Raw genomic sequence first — 24,651 nt, 5'->3', positions numbered from 1 at the left:
TGTAAACAGTTCTAAGGTTATTTAAGTCACTTTATCAGAAAAAGAGCTTATCAGCACTTTTTAATCAAATACTGCAGCAACTTATTATCAATTTCAGCACTTATATCCAAACACGTAACTGCTTATTTATTAAATCAGTTTCAGCACTTAAAAGTACTTTTCAGCACCTAATGCTTATCAGCTGCTTCAAATCAGCTAATCCAAACGGCCTCTAAGTAAAAAAGTACTTTTAAGCACTTGTTTTTAAGCTAAAATGACAAAAATAAGCCAAAAGCCAAAAGTTAGAATTCCTAACTTATGGTTTTTGGCTTAAAAGTGACTTACAGGCTAAAATTTAGGTCATAGCCCAAACCTCTAAACTCTTACAAGCTTTAATTAATATGTATTATTTTCTTATGAATTATTTAATTATCGAATACGACTTTTTTTCTTTTGTTATGGTCATATATAATATCAAACAAAAAAAATATTTTAAAGATATTTTAGCCACATTACTCATGGATCAATTTGAGCTAAAATCAGCCCAAATTTAGATGCGTTGAAATGGGCTAGATCACGGTGGTCAAATGAGTTTGTGATCAAATTACCACCTCTAAAGTCGCTTATGAATTTTAGGCCAAAAATCCTTTAAAATAAAATAGGAATTTGATGCTTGTTGAAATATGAGCATTTAAAAACAATATTAAGTTCTCTGTCAGACTGTCATATATAAATTTCATTCATGACACATACTAAAAGGGCTACTGCTTCTTCTTCATTTTTTTTATTGGTATTAATTTTTATGCAAGTCAAGAAATCTCTACAGTTAATTAATACTAACACAACGTCTCTCCCAACTCCATAGTCATCTCTCCCAGCTCTCTCTCATGGATACGGAATCGACTGAGTTCCAGAGGGCCAAAATGGAGGCAATTCTCGCGACCGACTCAGAAGAGGCATTTGAAACTTTAATTTCCGATGAAATATGGAACTCCGAGGAAAAACATTTGGAGGCTAAGTCAATGTTCAACCTGGTGAAGCACAAGGATCCTGAGTCTCTTGCTAATAATCTTATTGACTTTCTCTGCTATTCCGATAACCTTGATTTCCCTCCAAGGTGTGCTGTACTCCTCTGCGAGTTTCTTATTAGTGATCAGGATGATGACATTGACTGGTCCACTTGGGGCAATCTAAGTGAGGGGACTCAATCAAGCATCAAGTATGTTCTTCTTAGTCATATGAAGATTGAAGAATCACAATCTATTATAATAAAGCTCTGCGACACCGTTTCAAAGTTGTCTGCTTCACTTCTCCGTGATAACAAGTGGCCTAATTTCTTTTTTGACCTTGCAGTGGCCGGGAACGAACCAATATTCCGCTGGGTGACAAATATGCACTCGTTATTCCTAAGTTTACTAAATGATGATACTTTTAATATTGAATTGAGGATGGATGCCCTGAGTGCTGTGATCAGCCTCATTCAGTTCATACCGAATTCAAATGAAAAACAGCGTTTTCAGGATCTATTACCAGGTATGATGAGGACGCTGACGTTGGCTGACGCATCGAGCAACGGTGAGGCAGCCCGCAAAACGCTTGAATCCCTTTTAGAATTGGCGAAGTATGACCCTGGTTTTTTCAGGCTGCAACTAGTTGTTGTTGTGGGTTCAATACTGGAGATAGCTGAGGAGGAGAAATTGGAACAAGGGACAAGGTACTTAGCAATTGAATTTTTGATAACTTTGGTTGAGACGAGAAAGAGGGCCCCAGGAATGATGAAGAAGCTGCCGTTGTTCATTAACAGATGCTTTGCTATGTTATTAAAGTTAACACTAGATACTAAGGATGACCCAGCTTGGCATACTGTCGAGACCGTGTTTGATGATACAGGGGCAACAATTAACTACCACGTTGGTATGAACTGTTTAAAGCGGTTTTCTGCTGCATTAGGAGGTAACTCTGTTGCTCATATTGCTATAGAGCAGATATCTGCTTACTTGGCTGCCCCAGAGTGGGAGAAACGACATGCAGCTCTCATTGCACTTGCTCATATTGCCAAAGGTTGCTTAAAGGTACAACAGTGTTGTCTAGTTAGTTGTGTATATAATTATTATGGTTGTATTTGGTTTTATTATAACACATACTGTTATTTTAACTCGTAGCATTTAAGAGGGGCTTTTTGCTGGCAAACTGCTTAAATTTATAAGATAGTTTGCCTCCATGCGCACATTACTATACAGAATGCTGTATACTACTTTGTCTTCTCTTAGGTGATTACCTTGGAATCATGGCTTCTTTGCTATTACAGGTGATGATTAAGAATATGGAGCAAGTGGTCGATATGGTCCTAAATTGTTTCCAAGATCCTCATCCTCGAGTCAGATATGCCGCTTGCTATGCAATTGGCCAGTTGTTGGCTGAGTTCTCTCCACATTTGCAAGAACAATTCTATAATCAAGTATTGCTTGCATTGTCAGCAGCTCTGGATGATTTTCATTCACGAGTGCAGGTTTGTCCTATGTGATATATCCTGTACTGTGGGAGTTGGCTCTTCATGTGATATCTTGACATAATCTTTGAGATACTCTAAGAAGTCTCTTGGCTATATATGTTTTCATTTGCTTAGTCACACAGTCACTTGTGCTTTTCTGCAAATGAGGCAAATGAAGTATGTATTGTATAACATCCCTTCTAGAACCTTTCAAAATTAGTAATATAATTTTATCTAACTTATTAGATTCAACGCGTGTGTTTCTGGAAAATTTTATTTTACAACTTTATTTTGGTTGCATTAATAGCTCTCTTGCTGACTTACAAGAACGTTAAGTGATTGTAATTTATTGGATTATAGAGGAAGTAATAATTGCTAAATGTCTGGGGAGGTGTCTAAAGTATACCCTTAAATAAAGTTTCCCGAACAATCATAAGCCTAAACTTTTTGTAGATATGCTACGCCTCCATTCAGTTGTTGATGCCAACTAATCTGGTCCTTACCTCTTTCGGCATTTTCATAGGCATGTCCAATGACAGCTCTCGTGGACTTCGGTGTGCCTGACAAGCCAGAAACTTTGATACCTTACCTAGATGATTTTGTGAACAAACTGCTTGTACTAATACAGGTGTGGAAATATAGAGGCCGACAAATTACAAAAGTATGTCACTGCTGACAAGTGCAAGAGACTAATGATGCTTTTTAGCCTTTTTGTTACTTGAAATGTAGAATGGTAAACAAATAGTCCAACAAGAAGCATTAAGGGCATTGGCTTATATAGCTGAATCTGTTGAGGTATTAACTGGTGCATTTTTTCGTGACTCAGTTCTATTTCCACTTATATTATGAATCATGAAGGCTAATATATTCTACGTCAACAGGAGCACTTCCGAACGTACTATGACACTGTTATGCCGCACTTGAAAACTTTCCTGAGCAACACATATCTTAAATCTAATCTCATTCTTCGTGCCAGAGCAATAAAGTGCATAAGCTCCGTTGGGCTTGCTGGTGGAAAAGAGAAATTTAGAGATGATGAAAAACAGGTCTTCTATCAATTATGCTTAGTGGATCCACTAGATTCTTTTTTAGTTCCATACTCATGGAATGCTTAACACTATATTGATCCCATTGATTGGGATGGCTTCTTTCTTTTTTCGTTTGTTATGCTTTGTCAGATGACTGTACCATAGTCAAACCATAGTGTAGATTACTCTTGTTTGAGTTACTACTACTTTCAATAATAATGTGCAACAAAATAATGACAGGGATATCTTTCCTCTTACCAATTCCATTTTGGTTTCCCTCCTTTCTTCTTGTCTTGGCATTCTCATTCTTGTCTTATTTTCCCCTGGCCATTTCTCTACATGGAGCTCACTTTTTATTTGTTTCCTTTTTTGTTGTTGTCATTGAAGGTTATGGAAGAGCTTATGTCATTACTAGGAATATTACAAATGAAGGCAGTTGATCCTGTTACTTATTACACGCTAAGCGTATGTTTATCACTTGATTTTAGTATTAATATTTCTGTCTATACTGGCATGTCTTTATTTTCTTTCTTACATTGCAGGCATGTAGTAACATTTGCCAGTGCCTGGAGCAGGAGTTTCTTCCTTATATGAATGTAGTCATGCCCTTTTGTATTCAATGTGCTGAACTTAAATTAGATAATAAAAGGTACTAAGATTTTATCATCCAGGTTTGACTTTCTCCCTTAGTTGTGAAGTTCATTTAGATTTCTTTTGCTTTTTATTGAGTTATATGACCTACATTGCCTATGAAAGCGCATCCAAAGGTCTTACAAAAATCTTGGGCCTCTCCACCAGTTGCTTGAGGTTTTAAGCTGGATTAGATTCATTCAAATAATATTAGAACCAAATTCTAACCAATAGAAATTCGGACAAGCAAACCAGTAGTATAAAAGATGAAATATCTCGGTGTATAATATGTGCTGGTGATGCAATGATAGCAACCAAAAGCTTGAACTATGAGAAAACACTCTGGAGAGAGGGTTTTACAAGTAACAATTAGGTATATGCATTGCAAGTTTATCCTACATAAGAAGAATAAAGTTGAGGTGAGACTAAAAGGAATTGATGTGCCAGATGTAGACAGTTCAGATATCAAGGCTTAGTCTTTCTCGAGAATGTCATGATAGCTTTTCAATATATATTAAAAATAGATTAAGAGTGTTACATGATAGGAAGACACTGTTGAAGTAAAAGGCAAGTACTATAGAATATCTGTGAGACCATCAATGTTATAACTTATACGAGTAAGTGTTAGTTCTCTATGACCACGCATATCCACAAGATGAATGTCTTAGAAACGCGATGTTAAGTCGGATGTACCATCAAATTAACAAGACTGGACAAGTTTAGAAATAACTACATAAGAGAGAAGGTGCAAGTAGTATATATAGAGGATAACTTGAAACGATAAGTAGTATATAGAGGATAAAATAAGAGAAGTAGCCTGAGATAATTTCGCTTGTCCTAAGTAAACCTTCTATGAACTGGTTCATAGGTGTGACACTACTATGATTGAGGATATTAAACAGAACAAGGTAGGCGTCATACACATAGGCAGAAGTTGTCCCAGAAGACTTACAATCTGTTCGAATAAGTATTGGTTTAACGAAGATCAAACTACAATGAAAGAAGTATCCATATAGGCGGCCTAAATTAGTGGGATTATAGTTTTAGTTATTGTTGACATTTACAATAGGTGCAATGTTTGACAGAAGTCTAGTTTGGTTAGAGATCTCTATGACAGTATAAGATAAATGTCATAATAGTTAATCTAATTGAGAATCCTTAGGTTGTCCTAAAGATAAATTATTTAGTATTGAAATGAAACATGCTTAAATAGAGTGGAGTCAAGATTAAGGATTTCATATTACAATTCTAAACAGTTTGGGATCAAGACGTAGTGGTTGTTTTTATTGATAAGCAAGACGCTTTGTTTAAAATTTAACGCCTATCGATAGATTGTGACAAGCGGAACCATGGCACAAGGTGAACATACTTTTGATAGATGAATCTGATCATGGTAAGTGGAACCGCGACATAAGGTGTACATTTTCTGTGTAGTTTTTGCTATTGAGTTGCTGTAAATCTATGTCGCACTATTTAAACCTAAAAGGCCGTCGTCAAGCCTCTTCTCATTGTGTTCTGCACACATTTACTGACTCATAGTCTAAATTGGATTGCCAAATGCTGTAGTCAAATTAATCTAAAGATGTGTAGTCACCACATCTTTAGGTGTACCTGTTTTTGCCTTACTCAACAACCGTATTAGTTTTTTGAGATGGGTAGTTAATTAAATAAAGACTTCTTTCGAATATGATTGATTTCTAGCTAGTTCTTACTTTAGATTTAACAAGTACTAAGACTTCTGCGAGAGGTGGTTGTTACGGGGTACCTAGGATCTCACTTACACTTCACATTTTGCAGTATAGAGAAAGTCAAGAAAAGAGATGTCCTAGAGGTGAAAACTAAAGCCTGTAATTTGCTACGCAACTATGCTGATATATTGAAGGAAGACTTCTACCCATGGATTTCCCAAGTTGGCATGAAAACCTGTGCTTTTTCTTTTCTTTTCATGTGCTGTTGAATGAAGTCAAATTAAACAAGTGATCAATGGGTTAATGCATGAAACAGGCTGTTTCAATCTTTGTTCCGCTTCTTGACATCTATACCCACGAGATCAGGGCATCTGCTGCAAAAAGTGAGAATTCTCATGATTTCATATGTTTTTTTGTTTTCATTTAATCTTTCTCGTTGCTGATGCAATTTTATAATTTATGCTGTTTAAGCCATGCCCATCTTGTTGCGTTCTGCTAAACTGGCTGTTAAGAAAGGGATTGCTAAAGGTGAAAGTGAGTCATCCACGAAGAACTTGTCAGACCATATAATACAGTCTTTGCTATACGCTATACACACGGTTGTCCTTAACATCAGTACTTATGTTCTTTTTGTTCCTTGTTTTTTGGGTGGATTAAATGATTAAGTTGGGTCTATTTGGATACTGCAAAATTTAAACTTGATATGTTTTCTCATGTGCACAGGAGTACGTGACAGAAACATGTGCAATCATGCTAGATAAATTGAACGACTGCCTGCAGGTAGGTTATATTCCAACGTGATCAAACTGTTGGCCTTTACATCTCACACAGTAAATAACTGATTTTAGTGCTTGTACCTCGAGGTATTGTATATACATGTCCCTAAGATCATCAAGCATGTTCAACTATTAATCAAGGAGATACCTCCCTGACCCTATTCAGTTGCCAAAGACGACCCCTCGTCTTGAGCTACGTATAGGTTTTTATGATACACAAAATATCTTCTGGTTATTATCAAGTTACTAAACAGGCTGATACGTTGGGATTCTTCTAGTGGCGGATTTAGACTAAACACAACGGGTTCAAGAATTAATTGCGATTAATTTGAACTATGTATATTTGTGTAAAAAAGATCCTCAAAATTTTTGCAGTCACTCTAGATATATGACCCGATTTCTTATCCTTCTCTAGAGATCTAAACGAGACACTCGCCAAACTCTTACCAGTTATATTCTCTAGAAGCAAAAGAAAGCTTATAGTACAGCTCCTATGCGGAGGAAGACATGGGGAAAATGAGCAATGACTTGCACGCTAATATGTTCAGGGGATCAAGTAAAGGAGGACCTCTTTATTTGATTCTTACTATGTGTGTGAATGCATGTAGAATTCATACCTACAAATACATGGTTAAACCATAATAAAATGTTTAAACATTGACAGATAGCGTAATCACAAAAGTCCTCTCGGCGTATTGACTTTGTGATAGATTGGCTTCATAAGCCAACTTATGGATATTATTTTTAATATTTCATAGTAGTGTCAAATTAAGAGTAACAGTGGCAGAAGGCAAGCTAAAACGCAAAGGAATATTTCTGCTATTGTGGTCTTTCTGTATCTTCTTTCAGATTTGTGGACCACTTCTCAGTGAAAGTCAGATTCGTAGCGTCGTGGATGAAATAAAGCATGTCATTACAAAAAGCTCAGATAGAAAACCAGAACTCACGGAGAGAGCGAAAACAGAAGACTTTGATGCTGAGGAAGCTGAATTGTTGAGGGAGGCCGAAATAAAGCAAGAAGACGTAGTTTTCGGCAATGTATGTTCTATATAAGAATGGAGTTCATGCATTATAAGAACACAATGTTGTCTTTCTATAAGTATTTCACTTCGAATCTACCAGTATTTTGAATCATACTATCTTTCTTAATAGGTTGGTGAAATATTGTGCACATTCATCAAATCTTTGAAGTCTTCTTTCTTGCCTTTCCTTGATGAGTTGTCATCATATTTACTACCTATGTGGGTAAGTTATAACCAATGTCATCTTAACCTCTAGCTGTTTTTTCCATTTTAAATCTTATTGTTTTCCACATCCAATATTTCTTGCTTGTGTGAAGGCCAAGGAGAAAACACCTAGTGAAAGATGTACATCTATTTGTATCTTTGATGCTCTTATGGAGGAGTGCCCTGAAGCAGCTCTGAAGTAGGTCTATTTGTATGAGTATTTTTCAAATATGGGTTCCAAAATCTGATTGTTACTTCCTGTCAAAATTAGGTACTATGATGTATGTCTTCCTTTAGTTTTGGACGCAAGCAATGATGAAGACCCAGATGTTAGACAGGTTTGTACATCTTACTGGTTGTAATAGCTTTAAGTCAAGTTGCATTCGCTACTTGTGCTTACTCTGATGTCATGTTCAGGCTGCTCTTTATGGACTTGGAATTTGGCGGAATATGGTCGTACTTCTTTCAAACACATTGTTGAAGGTGACATTGTTAAATTTGATATTGAGACCATTTTCATCATGGATAAGGGGAAAAGAAGTTATATGTTTTTCTTTTGTATTCACTTAATCTTATGACCTGAACCTGCAGAAGCTTTGTCGAGCATCAACGTAGTGATAATGCATAAAAATGCTCTTAAACCTGAGAATGTATGTGCATATGATAATGCTGTTTCTGCACTTGGTAAGATATGCCAGTTTCATGGTGAAATTATCGACTCAGCCCAGGTATGTTTTTTTATCTGTTGATGCATTCTTATACCTTCAACTCATACATGTTTGAGTTGGCATTCCAAAATTTCAGTTATAAATTTTGGGTACTTCATGGCATGCATCAAAAAGTTTAAGTAATGTCATTATGTTTGGATCAGATAGTTGTCTTTTCAGTATTAGTCTAATAAAATCTAGAAGTCAGTAAGTCAATTGAATCATCCTGAGAAACAATTGCTAACGACCATGGATATAGTCGTGTGATGCTTGTTTTAAGCCTGCATACAGAGATTTACAAGAGTAGTCTACTATGCTTGTAATTTCCCCTAATTCTTATTCCAAGGCATTTGGCAGATTATTCCAGCTTGGTTGAATTGCCTGCCTATAAAAGCTGACTTGGATGACGCCAAACATGTTCATGAACTGTTGTGTTCAATGGTTGAAAGGTACTGGATTGGTTTGCTCAGTCTTTATGCTCATTTACTCTAGACTGGTTTTGATATCTTAGCATTGGTCATTAAGGCTGTTAACAGGGGTAACAATGAAACTCAGTTCTTAGCAATTAATGCAATTATATTGCATTTGGAAATTGTTTTTCGTTATGTTGTTGTGAACCACAAAAGAGAATATCAAAATTCACAAATGGCAACATGTTATTAGAAATCTTTTCTGTAGAAGAGATTGTAAATTGTAATAGTTCTTAACAAAAGAATGTATCTGTCTTAAACGAATTCTGTAATTTTAGATTTAGGGAAAACTAAGAAAACATCTGTCAGACGAAATTATTGAAGCAATATATTAATACTGTAGTAACTAGTTTACAAGTTAATGACAGTGCTTCTGCAACAGTTTTGATATATTTGGTATAACAAAATTTCATTAGGCGATGAAACCTTTAAATACAGATCTGACTTGACAAAATCATCTTGTTGGTGGTTGTTACTGAGATTTATCTAGGTTTTGAACTAACAAACTAAACATTAACATGAATACCAAATTCTAATATGTGATCTCATATATCAACGCCTTTTAGTCTTTTACTGTTTACTGAATTTTCTCACTTGCAGGTCCGACAGAGAACTTTTAGGTCCCAATTATGAATGCCTTCCAAAAGTTATTTCAGTTTTTGCAGAGGTCAGTGTGAAATCAAAGCTGATCTAGATGCTCGACTGACTTGTTCATTTGTGACAGATATGAAGATTTTGCAACTGTGATTCTTTTATTTATTTTTGTAAGAAAAGCATTAAAGCCTCATGAAATTCTATGAATTGCATTCTGTATTTCTTGACTATCAGCACTCTGTAGCTGCAAATATCGGATAAAAAAACAAGGTAAAATATTATCAGAGTAGAGTAGAAAAAACCAATATGTAGCAATACTGTTCAAGGATCTAACTTTAAATAGCATTCACTTATTTACTTCCCTTGTCCTTTAAATTAATTTGCCAATATGATTGTCTCACTGTATCGTGGAATGTAGCCTTTATCAAACTAAATTTTATGTTTATGGAAACAAGCAGTAACTGACTGTTACTTCTGTAGGTTTTGTGTTCTGAAAAGGTACTTGCTACAGAAGAAACTGCAATTCGTATGATTGATGCATTGAGGCATCTTCAGCAAACACTACCAGTAGTCACCATGGAATCAGCATGGTCATATATTTTGCCTCGGGAGGAGATGGAATTGAAATCCATTATGTCACCTGAAGAAGATGCTAACTTTTTACCTATTCAATGAAACTACTATTACTGTATTTTTTGTTGGAGCAAACATTTTGATGATCGATAATTCTCCAATGTAATATCCTAGCTTATCTTGTGTGATTACTCCAGGGGGATGGTTCAGATGTTGGGTTTGTTATATCTAACAATTTTCGCACTCCCCAACTCCAGCACGCATACTACTATGTAAGTTGTAACAGTGTGTCATTTCTTCAGCTAAAAGAGTCGAGTGTATCAGTTGTTAGCACAAAGGATTGAAGATATTCTGCAACATCTACATGTATTGTATACTGCTTAAAAGCACTAATCCTCCAAACATCATTGAAGGAATAATTGGATTATGTTCGTTGTAGTTTTGATGCTTTAATTTGTTCGATAAATACTCCCCACTTATCTTTTCAATTCTCAGTTTGAGTACTCTACTTAGCATGGAGCTCATCATATTATCATTCTTTTTATCTTCCTGTGACAATAGTAACTTTTTCATGTCAAAGGCAATACTCTTACAGCTCTTTTGGATGGTGGTTGTTATACCCTATTTTAGCCGAGTCAAACTAGCGTATAACATTTTGGCAATTCCGGGGTTTTATTATTTAAGAGAGTCAGTACCTAATATTTTAATGATTCATACAACTTATATCATCTTGGTTTAGAATTGTGACGTATAAATAGATCTTTGTATTTGCTCCTGCAAGCCGTTGTTACCTTATATTCTGGTTTTAGATTTATGTTTAGGCATATATCAAGCCTTTTAATTAGTGCACCAGCTATCTAGCAAGACTCATGCATCAAACTAATCAATCTTACATATCCATGAAATATTGATGTGACATTTCTCCATTTCAGGGCATCTTTCAGCTAAAACAGATCACCAACTAACAAAAAAAGCTCCCCTATGTTTAAGTTTATAAAATGCAGCGTGCAACCTTAAGATTCTCTTGTACCTACTATAGTCTACATAAAACTAACTTTATAGATGATATCTTGCTTTCTTAATTTTAGTTATAAGTATGGGATGTATCCAAATGGCAGATTTTTGGAGGGAAGAAGTACAACAAGTAGTTAAGAAAATGATGAAAAGAGTAAAACCAAAAGGGCAGGCCAGCTTCGTGATTGCAACTTAGTTGTCCTAATCCACCAAAAATTATGCTATTTTTGACTTTTGTTTCTTTTACTTAATACTTATTATACTTACATTTGTATTTTAATGACATTCTATCTAGAATCTTATATGTACTGGCTAGCATGTCTTACTCATTTTTAAACTTTCTCTTTCTCCCTTTCTTGTGAAGTTGTTAAAATGTTAATTCTAGAAAAGATTTTATAACTTTTGTTAGTATTATTTTTTACCATCTTTGAGCTGAACTCATCTTCTTTATTTTTCAAAATATTTTTGGATTTCACCGGTTGTTGGTTACTATTTTAATTTGGACCTGATTAATTCGGATTCACGCTAGAAAGTTTTACTTTGAGAGTAAAGTGTTCCCTACCGAAAATGGCTCTAGTTTCAAGGTTCGAACCGAAATCTTTTGCTAACGATGAATGAGTACCTATCACTTCACTGTAACCTTTGGTGGTATATTAATTTGTCTAATTAAGACCACTCTTGTCAAGATAAGCATAATACATCATTTTTGTGCTTTTTGCGGAACCAATAATGATTCTTGGTCTGCAAAAATGACAAAATGTGCCTTTCTAGGATGATGAACAATGCCACCACTTAATGATACTTATTAAAAATACAATGCCATCATCATTAGTCCTTGAAAATTGAGATAAAGAAAAGAATTTCCAGAGACCCTTTATTAATTAGACATATAGTTGATATGTTAGGTATTTTGATCATCCAAAATACATATTAAAAAGAAAGAATGTAGAAGAGATAAAGGCCAGAAACTAAGGCATAATTTCCCACCCCTTTAACCTAAAAGGTTGAAAGCTAGAGCCTGTAATTATTGCTATGCTGTTACGCTGATATATTGAAAGACAAAGGTTCAAGCCATGTCAATCCTGTTGCTTTCTGCTAAACTGGCTGTTGAGAAAGGGATTGATCAAGGTGGAAGCGAGTCATATTTCACGAAGTTGTCAGACTATATAATACTGTCTTTGGTAGAAGCTTTGCACAAGGTTGTCCTTCACATATGTACTTATGTTTTTTATCTTTTGGGTGAGTAATATGTTTAACTTCGGTTTGGATAATGAGAAATTGACACTTGATATGTTATTTGATAAAAATATGCGCCTTTGTTTCAGTTTTAGGTCAGACAGAGAACTTTTAGGTCCCAACTATGAATACCTTCAGTTTTTGTAGAGGTTAGTTTGGAAGTAGAACTAGTGAATACCATCTCCTTTTGCCTTTGTTTTCCTATTCGAAGTTGAGCTGTGCGAGAGTGGAGTTTGGGTGCTTCACTTATCATTGTCCTTTGTGTTCTTTTCCTTTTTGTGTCAAATGCCATTAAGATAGTTTTGTGATCTAGATCTACTAACATTAATACTCTCTCGTGATATTTGTGGCATTTTTATCAAAGTAACCTCTATATATATGTAGCCATCCGTGATTGAAATTAAAGTTGATTCTTCCTAGGTCCTATGTGATGGAGAGGATCTTGTTACAGAAGAAACTGCAAAACGCATGATTATTCTTTTGAGGAATTTTCAGAAAACACTACCAGCGGCCACATGGGCATCAACATTGTCCTTTGCTATTGCCTGCGCAGGAGATGTAGTTGGAATCCATTCTATCACCTAACCGATGATGCTAACTTGTTATCAGTACAATGAAACCTAAAGTCCAGTGAACTTGTGCGAATCAATCATTTTGATGCTCGATTCTCTCACAAATATCATTCTCTTGGGGAGAGCGGTCTTATGGAGAAATGTTTTTGCCAAAGTTCGGGTGTAGTCATTTTCTTTTATTGTTGTTTCTTTGATTACAGTTTTGTTTCTCTATTTCTGATATTTTTGCTGCCATTTGTTTCTATATCCGGTTTGCACCCCTCTATTGTAAAACAGCATAACGTAGGAGGAAATTCTCCTTTCATTGAGTCCTGTTAGGAGCTCACTCTGGTTCAGGAGAATCCTTCTTTTAAATATATCAAGAAATAAAATTAGCAAACTTGTTGTGCCAAAAATCCCAGCGATCTTGTTTTCCTGAGTTATTTCTTCATTTTGATTTGGTCTATTTGTCCCTTCCTTTTCGTGTATCCGAAAGGATCAGTTGACTATCTAAGCCCATTTCATGCACCTCTACAAATGGAAATGGTGTAGATCCAGGGGCGGATTTATAGGGGAGATTATGTGTACACTAACTGTTGGCATCCAAGAAGGTTGAATGGTTTAGTTAATTATTTACCAAGCGGAATAATGACCAATTCCCACTTAATGCATATTATTTTTTTAATAGTACATCCATGTACTATAAATCCTAGATCCCCTATGTTTAGACCATGTCGCCCTGCCTCGCTTTACCCTATATGAGAGATGCTTTCGTGTTTATCATTTACTGTTTTCTTGATTTGCCTAATTTAAAAGTTAAAATATGAGAGAGTGCTTGGGATCACCTGATGCCACTTGTATGTAAAAAATACTACCTACTTAAGACCCTGCCTTAATGAAAAATAAGGAGAGTTGACCTTAGTATGTATTCCCCGTCTCAAATTATTCCCGCATCTCAAATTATTTGTCGTGTTTCTCTTTTACACGCTTCTTAAAAATATTAATTAGGAGCATAGTTGGACTATTTTACTATTATTTATGTCTTTAAAATATAATGTCTCTTCAATGAATATTCATTATATTTATGTGCTATCTCTATTTTAAAGCACAATTATATTAAGAGTAAAATGGAAAAAAATATAATTTACTTTCTTTGAACTTTTAAAATACTAACAAATAATTTGAGATTACTATATTTAGAAATACCTCCTTCGTCTGTGCCTATACTTTTCACCTTTTCATATGGTATCGGTGGGAAACATCTTTTCTATATATTCATTTGATTTAATGCTAGATATACCGCATTCACACATCTCCATACTCCTCTCTCTTGTCAAAATACAGTAATGGATGTTCCGTTCGAAACATTTATTTCTGAATACATGTGGAGCACCAAAGATCCTGACTCCCTTGCTATTAAGCTTTCTATCTTTATCTACGACTCTGACATTGATTTCCGTGAGAAGTGTGCCGTCTTCCTTAAGAAGTTGCTTACTTCTGATAGTGACTTGTCCACTTGGTGGAATCTAAGTGTTTCAACTCAATCCACCATTAAAGCTATTCTCCTTAAGCGTATTTCTATTGAAGAATCAGAATCCATCCTCAAACACCTCGGTGACACTGTTTCGGGTCTAGCAGCTTCACTTCTCCCACGTAACGACTGGCCTGAACTATTGCCATTCTTGTACCAATGCCTTGATTCATCTTCATACAAGTTAATAGAGTCAGCTTTCTCTATATTTGGGCAACTAGCTCACGACCTAGGCGACACAGTAGTCCCTTGGGTAAAATATGTGCACTCACGGTTACTTAATACACTAAATGATGATACCCTCGATCTTGATAATAGGATTGCGGGCATGACTGCTGCGATAACCTTCATTCAATTTCAATGCGTATCAAATTCAAATCAAAAGGAGCGGTTTCAAGAGCTATTGCCAGCTCTACTGAGAAGGTTGACTGATACATTGAGCAACAGTGATGAGGAGGTTGCAGCACACGACGTGCTGAAACTTTTCATGAAGTTTGCCAAGTATGAGCCTAGGTTCTTGAGGAGGCAGCTAATGGATGTGGTGTCTACCATGTTTGAGATAGCAGAGGACGAGCGTTTGAAAGAGGGGACGGGGCACTTGGCAGTTGAATTTTTGATTACTTTGGTTGAGACAAGAAATAGGGCCCCTGGTATGATGAAGAGGCTGCCCTTGTTTATTAGTAGATGTTTTACATTGTTATTGAAGTTATTACTAGATGTTAAGGATGACACTGCTTGGCATAGTGTCGAGATCATGAAAGATGATACAGGGGAAACAAGTAACTTCAGATTTGGTAAAGAGTGTTTAGATCGGTTTTCTCGTGCATTAGGAGGTAAATCTATTGCTCATATTGCCATAGAGCAGCTATGCACTTACTTGGATGATCCAGAGTGGGAGAAGCGCCATGCAGCTATCTTTGCACTTGATTTCATTGCTAAAGGTTGCTCAAAGGTACAACCATACATATCTTAGTTCTATATTTATAATGGCTATAGTTTGATTATAACATAGTATATTATTTCAACTCGTAGCGTTTAAGCTATGTTTTTTGCTGGAAAACTGCTGAAATTTATAAGATAGTTTTCCCTCGTCCTATTAATTTACCAGAATACTTTACATTATGTTTATTGTTTAAAGTCATCTCATAGATTTTGTTTTCTCTTAGGCGATTACCTTGGAATCATGGCTTCTTTCCTATTACAGGTGATGATTATGAATTTGGAGCAGGTGGTTGATATGGTTCTTAGTTGTTTCGAAGATCCTCATCCTCGAGTTAGATGGGCTGCTTGTAGGGCAATTTCCTCATTATTGATTTACTTCGGTCCAGATATGCAAGAACGATATCATAACCAAATAATCCATGCATTAACTGCAGCTATGGATGATGTTCATCCACAAGTGCAGGTCTGTCCTATGTGTTATGTACAATTTAAGGATGCTGCAAGTTTTCCCAAAGAACAATGTCAAACTAAAAATAGATTAGATTATCATTGATACATGAAACAACCAGCAAAAGTCTTTTTCCTACTGCACCTTTACAAGGGGGTTGCATATACCATACAATTAAGGATGTATTGTGTAACATCCCTTCGGGAATTTTGCACAATTAGTACTGAAGTTTTATCTAACTTGTTGGTTGTGTTTCTGGAAAATTTTATTTTGACATTATTTTGGTTGCAATAAGAGCTTTCTTGCTGACTTACAAGAACATTGAATGATTGTAATATATGAGATCATGTCAGGGGATGAATCTAAAGCCCTTCAAATAAAGTTTGGAAAAAAATCATAAGGCTACAGATTTGACAGATGCGACATTACTCCTCCATTCAGTTGCTGATGCCAACTAATTTGGTCTTTACTTTCTTTTGGCATTTCTATAGGCATCTTCCACTAGAGCTCTCTGCTTCTTCTGTGTGCTCGGCAAGCCAGAAACTTCAATATCTTACCTAGATGGAATAGTTAGTAAACTGCTTGTACTTCTACAGGTGCGCGAATATAGAGGCACCATATTGTAGGTACTTCACTGCTAACAAGTGCAAGAGACTAATGATGTCTTTTTGGGCTTTTTGTTGCTTGAAATGCAGAACGACAAACCAATAGTCCAACAACAAGCATTAACTGCATTAGCTAGTATATCGCATTCTGTTGAGGTATTAACTGGTGCATTTCTTTTTGACTCAGTTCTATTTCTACTGATATCATGAATCATGAAAATTAATATTTTATACGTCAACAGGAGCACTTCGGAACCTACTATGACACTGTTATGTCACACTTGAAAACTGTCCTGAGGAACACAGATCTGAAATCTAATTTCATTCTTCAGACTGCAGTAGGGTGCATAGGCGCTGTTGTTAAGGCTGTTGGCAAAGAGAAATTTAGGGGCGACGAAAAGCAGGTCTTCTACCAATTATGCCCCAGTATTGAATACGTATATTGATGCCATTGATTGAACACGTATATTGATGCCATACTAATAATGGGATAGTGAACACATCTTTTTTAGTTCCATACTCCTTGGGATTGGTTCGTTCTTGTTTTATTTCCATCCCAAAGTATGGATTACTCTTGTTTGAGTTATTACATCTTTCAGCAATAATGTCAGGGATACCTTTCTGCCTCTCCTGGAATTCTTTTTCTTGTCTTGGCATGCGATGGTGTGAGCTTATTTTTCTTTAATCATTTCTCAACATAGAGCTTACTTTTTCTTTATTTCCTTTCTGTTGTTGTCATTAAAGGTTATGGAAGTGCTTATGTCATTACAAGGATTACAAGCGAAAGGGGACGGTCCTCTTATTATTGACTTGCTAACAGTATGTGTTAATCACTTAATTTTAATATCAAAGTTTCTTTTTGGATTGGCCACTCTTTATTTTCTTTATTTCATTGCAGGCATATACTGGAATTTGTCATTGCCTTGGACATGATTTTCTTCCTTATATGAGTGCAGTCATGCCCTTTTTTACTCAATGTGCTCAACTTGAACCTGCTATGACCATCTCTACGCAGTCGGACTATGGAACTAATGAATTAGATGATAATAGGTAAGCTTTTATCATTGAGGTTTGACTTTTTCCAAGTTCATTTAGGTTTCTTTTCTTTTGGTTGAGTTATATAGATGAACTATGTCGTGTATAAACGGGCATCCAAAGGGTCTAATAAAGATCTGGGACTCCGTTCCACCTATTGCTTAAGGTTTTAAGCTGGATGCTCAAATTCTTTCAAATAATATCAGAGCCGTATTCTCACAGTCGTGTATCTACATTAATGATAAACATGATGCTAACCACTAGGTATTGGAATAACTAACCGGTAGTATACAAGATGGAATCTCTCGGTGTATACTATTTGCATATGATTCTGCATTAACTGATGAAACTAGTAAGGATGCCGACCAAAAGCTTGAACTACAGAGTAGCACCGTAGAGAGAAAGGGTTTTATGACAAGTAATCCATCATCAAGCCTCTACTCACTATGTTCTGCACATGCTACTGACTCAAAGTCTGAGTTGGATTGCCAAATCCTAATTTCAAATTCTTCCGATGCACCTGTTTCTGCCTTACCCTACAACGGCTAATTAAATAATCACTTCTTCTGAATATGATTAATATTTGGTTCTTTCTTTGGATTTATCAAGTAGTAAGACTTCTGGGAGAGGTAGTTATTTTGGAGTACCTAGGATTTTACTTAAGCTTCGCATTTTGCAGTATAGAGAAAGCCAAGAAACGAGATGTTCTAAAGGTGAAAGCTAGCGGTTGTGCTATGCTATGCCTTTGTGCTGAAATATTAAAGGAAGACTTCTACCCATGGATTTCTCAGGTTGACATGAATGGTCATCTGCATATATGTTTTTCTTTTTCTCATGTGCTGTTCAGTGAAGTCAAATTAAACAAGTGAAATGGTGCATGAAATTAAACAGGCTGTCTCAATTTTTGTCCCTCTTCTGATATTCTATGCCCGCAATGATGTCAGGATATATGCTGTTAATGGTGAGAATTGTCGTGATTTCATATGGTTTCTTTGTTTTCATGTAAATTTTCCTGTTGCTGAAGCAATTTTCTAATTTTTTTTTGCTGTCTAAGCCATGTCCCTCCTGTTGAGTTCTGCTAAGCTGGCTGTTGAGAAAGGGATTGCTCAAGGTGGAAGTGAGTCATATTTCACAAAGTTGTCAGACTATATAGTACTGGCTTTGGTAGAGGCTTTGCATGAGGTTGTCTTAACATCAGTATATGTTGTTTCTTTCTTTCTTTTTTATCGGTTGGTAAATTTTTTAAGTTTGGTCGATTTGGATAAAGAGAAAGTGACACTTAATATGTTATCTCACGCAGGAGCCTATGACAGAAATATGTGGAATCATGTTGTATGAATTGAATAATTGTCTGCAGGTTAGCAAGTTTTTTCCTATGATGGCAGTATATTTCTGTTTTAACTTTTTATATTCCAATATGATCTAGCTATTGCCTATACATTCCAACAAAATAAATAACTCCAATTTTTCTGGCCACGTCGATATATGACTAAAGATCTAAACAAGACATCGTTCAAAGTCATATAAGTTACTATATTCTACTATAGAAGTAAAAGAAAGCTTTGTTCAGCTCTTGTATAGATCTTGTTATGTGTGTGAACACAGGAAGAATTAATACCTTCAAAGGCATGGTTAAACCATAATAAAATGCTTAAAGTGGTGTTTAAATCAAATTTACGACAGATAGCGTAATCACAAAAGTTCTCTTGACATGACTAGGAAAGACTAGTGAGACTGACAGAACGATTATTAAATTTGTACTACATGGACTCCATAGAAACCTTCTTTCAGCAAATCCCTGTTAAGTCAACTTATTTCAATGCTTTTTTAGTAGTGTCAAAGCAAGGGACAACAACAGTGGCAGAGTGCAAGTTAAAATGGCAAAAGAAGTATTTCTGTTTTAATGATCCTTTTGTAGTACATGTTTTCAGCTATGTGGACCACTTCTCACTGAAAGTCAGGTTCATAGCATCGTCAATGAGATAAAGCATGTCATTACAGAAAGTTCAAGCAGAAAAAATGAACTGAGAGAGAGAGAGAAAACAGAAGACTTTGATGCTGAGGAAGCTGAATTATTGAGTGCGGAAAGAAAACAAGAAGAAGAAGTTCTTAGCTATGTATGTTCTATATAAGAATAGACTTCAGACATTAAGCACACAATGTTGTCTTTCTACAAGCATCTCACTTTGAATCTACCATAATTCTCAAATAATACTATCTTTTTTATTAGGTTGGCGAAATATTGGGCACGTTGATCAAAGCTTTCAAGGCTTCTTTCTTGCCTTTCCTTGACGAGTTGTCGCCATATTTATTACCTATGTGGGTAAGTTATAACCAATATCATCTTAACACTCTTGGTTGTTTATATCTTATTGCTTCCCACATTCAATTTTTCTTGCTTTTTGAAGGCCAAGGATAATACAACTAACGAGAGACGTATATCTATTCTCATCTTTGATTCTCTTGTGGAGGAGTGCCCTGAAGCAGCTCTAAAGTAGGTCTATATATTTGTATTGGGTTTTTCTTAAATGGGTTCCCAAAATTGACAATTGCGTCATGTGAAAATTAGGTACTACGATGTATGTCTTCCTTTAGTTTTGGAAGCAAGCAATGATGAAGACCCAAATGTTAGACAGGTTTGTCAATCTTAGTGGTTGCAAAAGTTTCCAGTCAACCATTTGCTATTTGTGCTAAGTGCTTTCATTGATGTTTTGTTCAGACTGCTCTTTATGGACTTGGCCTTTGGGCGGAATATGGTCGGTCTTTCTTCCAACCTTTTGTTGGAGGTATGATATTGTTGAATGTGATGTTGAGATCCTTTTCATCATGGAGAAGGGAATAAGAAGTGATATGTATGTTGTGCTTACTTAAACTTTTGACCTGAACCAGAGGCTCTTTCAAGGATCTATGTAGTCCTTACGCATCTAAATGCTCGTGAACCTGAAAATGAAAATGCATATGATAATGCTGTCTCTACACTTGGTAAGATATATCAGTTTCATGGTGAAAGTATCGACTCAGCCCAGGTATATGTCCTTTTTTTTGGTTATGCATTCTTATATTTTATTCTCTTGTTTTTATTTTGTTCTCCTAACTCTTAGATACCCCCAACTAATTCCTTCTACTAGTAATCACATGCGAAAAAGGAAGATATCACGTATTTTTTGGCATACATGTATTCTGAGATTCTTTCTCCTTTCTCAGATGATACATTCATATACAGATTTCTAAGATCTTTTGTCCTTCCAACTATAAACTATAGTTGAATGTGGTTCAGTCAGTAGAAAAGGAACTTTAGACACTTTCATATGTTAAGGAAATTAACTGCAAATATTTGCTTCATGTGATTAGTGTGTTGTTTGTTAATACCTTTTGATAAGGTTTTGTTTCATTGTGAATGTGCTCACCATTAAATTTTGGTAAAACATAATGATTCTGGTCTTTATAGATGAAATGATGCTCCTCCAATGTAATTTTGCCATGTATAATTCTTCTTCCAACTCATTTGGTAGGTTATTCCAGCTTGGTTGAATTGCCTGCCTATAAAAGCTGATTTGGTTGAAGCCAAACTTGTTCACGAACAGTTATGTTCAATGGTCGAAAGGTACTGGATTCTTTTGGTCTAGTTTTATCCTCATTTACTCTTACTTTACTATTTCAAGTCTTGGTTTTGTTACCTCAGCAATATTGGTCAATTGCTTTTTGTGGTTGTTTTTCATTACTTTATAGTATTCCTGTATCAATATGATTTATCAATTAACTTCTTTACCTTGTTGTAAAACAAAAATGAGAACATTACAAATGAGAACATATGTTTAGAAACGTCTTCCCAAGATAAAATTGTTTGTTTGCCAGACAAAACGTTTGAACTGGTATATTAATAGTGTAGTAACTAGTTCAAGTTATTGATAGTGCAACTGCATTAGTTATACTCTGGTATAAGAAAAATTTCTATAGGTGGTGAAACCATTTAATACAGATGATAATTGACTTCTCTGATGCCGCGATCCAACTTGATAAAAGCATCTTGCTGGTAGTTGTTACTGTGTTTTCAGTAAACAAATTAAACATTAACTTGAAGTCTCGTGTATTAACGCCTTTTTAGTCTTCTAATGTTAACCAATTTTCTCACTTGCAGGTCAGACAGAGAACTTCTAGGTCCCAACTACCAATACCTTCCAAAAGTTGTTTCAGTTTTTGCAGAGGTCAGTTTGAAATCAAAGATGCTAGATTAAGTTGTTCATTTTTGATAGATATATAGATTTTGCAACTTTGATTCTTTTGCTTATTATTTGTAAGAAAAGTATTAAAACCTTATGAAATTTGAAGAATTACATTTATCTGTATTTTTGTTTTTGCCCCGTTTTCAAATTTTCAATTCAACTAACTGGTCTCTAGCCAGTCTCAGTATATTGTCGAAGGTAACCTTTTATGTATATGTAAATATTTGGTATTGACTGTTACTTCTTCTGTAGGTTCTATGTTCTGAAAAGGAACTAGCTACAAAAGAAACTGCAAATCGCATGATTAATGTATTGAGACATCTTCAGCAAACACTACCATCATCCACTATGGAATCAACATGGTCATATCTTTTGCCTCAACAGGAGACGGAATTGAAATCCATTCAATCAGCTGAGGAAGATGCTATCTTTTAACCAATTCAATGAACTTACTACTCCTGAAATTTTTTGTTGGATCATAACATTTTGACGGTCAATATTCCTCCAATGTAATTTTCCCCATGATTCTTATTCTGTGTCCTTTGATAGGTTATTCCAGCTTGGTTTAATTGCCTGCCTACAGAAACTGAGTTGAGAAGCCAAACTTGTTCATAAAAAGCTGTGTACTGGATTGGTTTGCTCTAGTATTTATCCTTATTTACTGTTTCAAGTTTTGATTCTGTTACTTTAGTATTGGTCATCAAGGCTGCTTACAGGTGTATAGCATTCCTAGTAAATAGTAATTCAACTAATCTAATTATTTATTTGGTTTGCCAGTCCATTGGTTGGCACACTTGCTTTTGGCAATTGATTTTCATTACTTCATTACGTTGTTGTAAATCCAAAAAAGAGAACATCACAAATGTGGAACAACATAAGTGTAACGTCTGCTTCCACATCGAAATAAGCTACCTTTCGTGCTTATGAAAAGAGACATGGTCAGAAAGCAGTGACAAGAGGTCAGTTGATTGACTGAGCACATTGAACAATATTAACAATGGTGTTAACCATCTCTACGGCAGTGAAGTGGAGCAGTGGGATGGACTTTCTTGCTGTCAGTGAGAAGGAATAACGCGTGTCCTCATAATCATAGAGAGGTTTGTTATTTTCTGCTTTTGTTGTACCATTCAGATCTTCATTGTTATCGGTACTTGGTGAGGTTTAGCAAATGCGGATTTGAATAAGTGTTAGTGAGCTCAATGTAAGAGTTGGTGAAACTTTCTTGAATCATTTGGGGAGGTTAGCAGTTGTATTCATTGTAGTGATTTCTTGTACTCATTTGTGTGTTTGTTTTAAATCTTAACTGATAGAAGCAATGTGACAAAGCTATATCATTGAGCTCTACTTGGAAAACTAGATCTTGAAAATCCTGCACTGTATTTATTCAAAGCTTCACAATATTGTAAAGATTTTCTAATCGGAGCAAGACCTTTACTGAAATCTTCTCCCATATATATGCTGCAGCTTTTGTTCATGTGATAGGAGTTATCTGAAATCTTCATATCCTGCAGTTATCCTCTATTTATCTCCAAGTTCCACCAAGCTTTCAAAATAACACCCATACACTGACAAATACGGTGCAAACTCTTGTTCCTCAGGCAAATGAAAATAGTCTATTCCTTTTGTGACAAGATCATAAGTGTAGACTTGCTTGAGCATAAAAGTATGTACCACAACAAGAAGCTTATCAGCATCCCAGATTCCAAATGGAATTGCATCTTTAGAGAAAGGTTCAATAATGAATTTCTTAGTCCAAGAGTTCTGTTGAATGCCATTATTATAACTTGTCTTCATCACCCATATCTCAGTGTCCTTATAACCATCGTCAACGGATACCATCATGGCAAGAGATCCCCTCAACCATAAGTTTTCTGCGAATATTAGTATGATGAAATCCACGATCATCAGGAACGTCTAGTAGTTTGAATTCATCCTTAATCAAATCGAAATAAATAATGCTTTCCACACTTGAAGTAGCAAGCCAATACACGAAACCATTTAGAGAAATCTCAGGTCCGTACGCAACAGTTTGGCTAAGAAGTGTTGCGTTTTTATTAAGGGGTGTGAATGGGAAATGGAAGAGGCACCTTTTAGATTGCACCTCTCCATATCTCCCTTCCTTTGTCTATAAATTTAGAGGCTTGGCCTCATTTTTTATACATGAAAATCAGACATGGAAAACCTGAAAATTTCTCCCCTCTTTTCTATATTGTTGCATTATTTCCAAATAAATATAAGTGTCAAGTGTGATTTGCTCCGTTTGTTGAGTTCGTGTGACGACCCGACCCGTCGTCTCATGTGTTACTGCTCCGTTTTTCCCGTTTATTGCTTCTTCATGTTTCGTTATCGGTATGTGGTGTGTGAGAGTTGATTTGGATTGGTTTTGATTAGAAATGAGACACTTAGTCTCTTTAAGGAAGGCTTGTTTTGGAAAAGTCAACCGGACGTTGACTTACGAGTTAGAAGGTTCGGATGTGATTTCCGGTGATTCAGTTAGCTTCGGGAAGTGATTTGTGACTTAGGAGTGTGATCGGAATTGATTTTGGAGGTCCGGTGTAGAATTAGGCTTGAATTGGCGGAGTTAGTATTTTGGCGAATTCCGGTTGATAGGCGAGATTTCGATCCGAGAGTCGGAATGGAATTCCGAGAGTTGCAGTAGCTTCGTTAGGTGATTTTGGATATGTCTGCAAATTTTCAGGTCATTCGGACGTCATTGGTTGGGTTTTTGATCGAAAGCGCATTCCGGAAGTTTTTGAAGAACTTAGGCTTGAATTCGATGTGAATTAATGATTTTAGTGTTGTTTTGTGTGTTGTGATGATTGGAACAAGTTCGCATGATGTTTTGGGTTATGTTGGTGCCTTTGGTCGAGGTCCCGGGGGCCTCGGGATGATTTCGGATGGCTA

At 35.8% G+C, this 24,651-nt stretch overlaps 1 protein-coding gene and 1 pseudogene across 3 annotated transcripts; both read left to right on the top strand.

The window, feature by feature from the left end:
• Positions 650 to 10,589, top strand: LOC109231923 (annotated as a pseudogene).
• Positions 12,115 to 23,091, top strand: LOC109231924 (importin-5-like). 3 transcript variants are annotated; one of them, XM_019397510.1, is made up of 21 exons: positions 12,116 to 12,375; positions 12,833 to 15,446; positions 15,699 to 15,899; positions 16,376 to 16,480; positions 16,580 to 16,645; positions 16,732 to 16,893; positions 17,234 to 17,308; positions 17,388 to 17,539; positions 18,204 to 18,315; positions 18,416 to 18,485; positions 18,579 to 18,706; positions 18,825 to 18,881; positions 19,456 to 19,641; positions 19,755 to 19,847; positions 19,933 to 20,018; positions 20,094 to 20,160; positions 20,244 to 20,310; positions 20,414 to 20,550; positions 21,037 to 21,128; positions 21,663 to 21,729; positions 22,000 to 23,091. In XM_019397510.1, the coding sequence occupies exons 2-21, from the start codon at positions 14,310 to 14,312 to the stop codon at positions 22,180 to 22,182; spliced, it is 3,243 nt and encodes a 1,080-aa protein (XP_019253055.1). In that variant the 5' UTR covers positions 12,116 to 12,375; positions 12,833 to 14,309; the 3' UTR covers positions 22,183 to 23,091. The 3 variants fall into 3 exon arrangements, with proteins under 3 accessions (XP_019253057.1, XP_019253055.1, XP_019253056.1); XM_019397511.1 differs by having other exon boundaries at positions 12,116 to 12,415; XM_019397512.1 differs by lacking the exon at positions 19,456 to 19,641 and having other exon boundaries at positions 12,115 to 12,375.

Source organism: Nicotiana attenuata, chromosome 9 (assembly GCF_001879085.1).
Source record: "Nicotiana attenuata strain UT chromosome 9, NIATTr2, whole genome shotgun sequence".
Classification (NCBI taxonomy): domain Eukaryota; kingdom Viridiplantae; phylum Streptophyta; class Magnoliopsida; order Solanales; family Solanaceae; genus Nicotiana; species Nicotiana attenuata.
The sequence above is the reverse complement of the archived record's forward strand: the minus strand, read 5'-3'. Positions and strand labels throughout refer to the sequence as shown.

What these genes read in the sequence shown, in the direction of transcription:
- LOC109231924 (XM_019397510.1), top strand. Translation starts at nt 14,310, where the DNA reads ATGGATGTTCCGTTCGAAACATTTATTTCTGAATACATGTGGAGCACC. An exon ending in AATGAATTAGATGATAATAG is followed by an intron (nt 17,540 to 18,203) that starts GTAAGCTTTTAT and finishes CGCATTTTGCAG; the next exon opens with TATAGAGAAAGCCAAGAAAC. An exon ending in TGCCCTGAAGCAGCTCTAAA is followed by an intron (nt 20,019 to 20,093) that starts GTAGGTCTATAT and finishes TGTGAAAATTAG; the next exon opens with GTACTACGATGTATGTCTTC.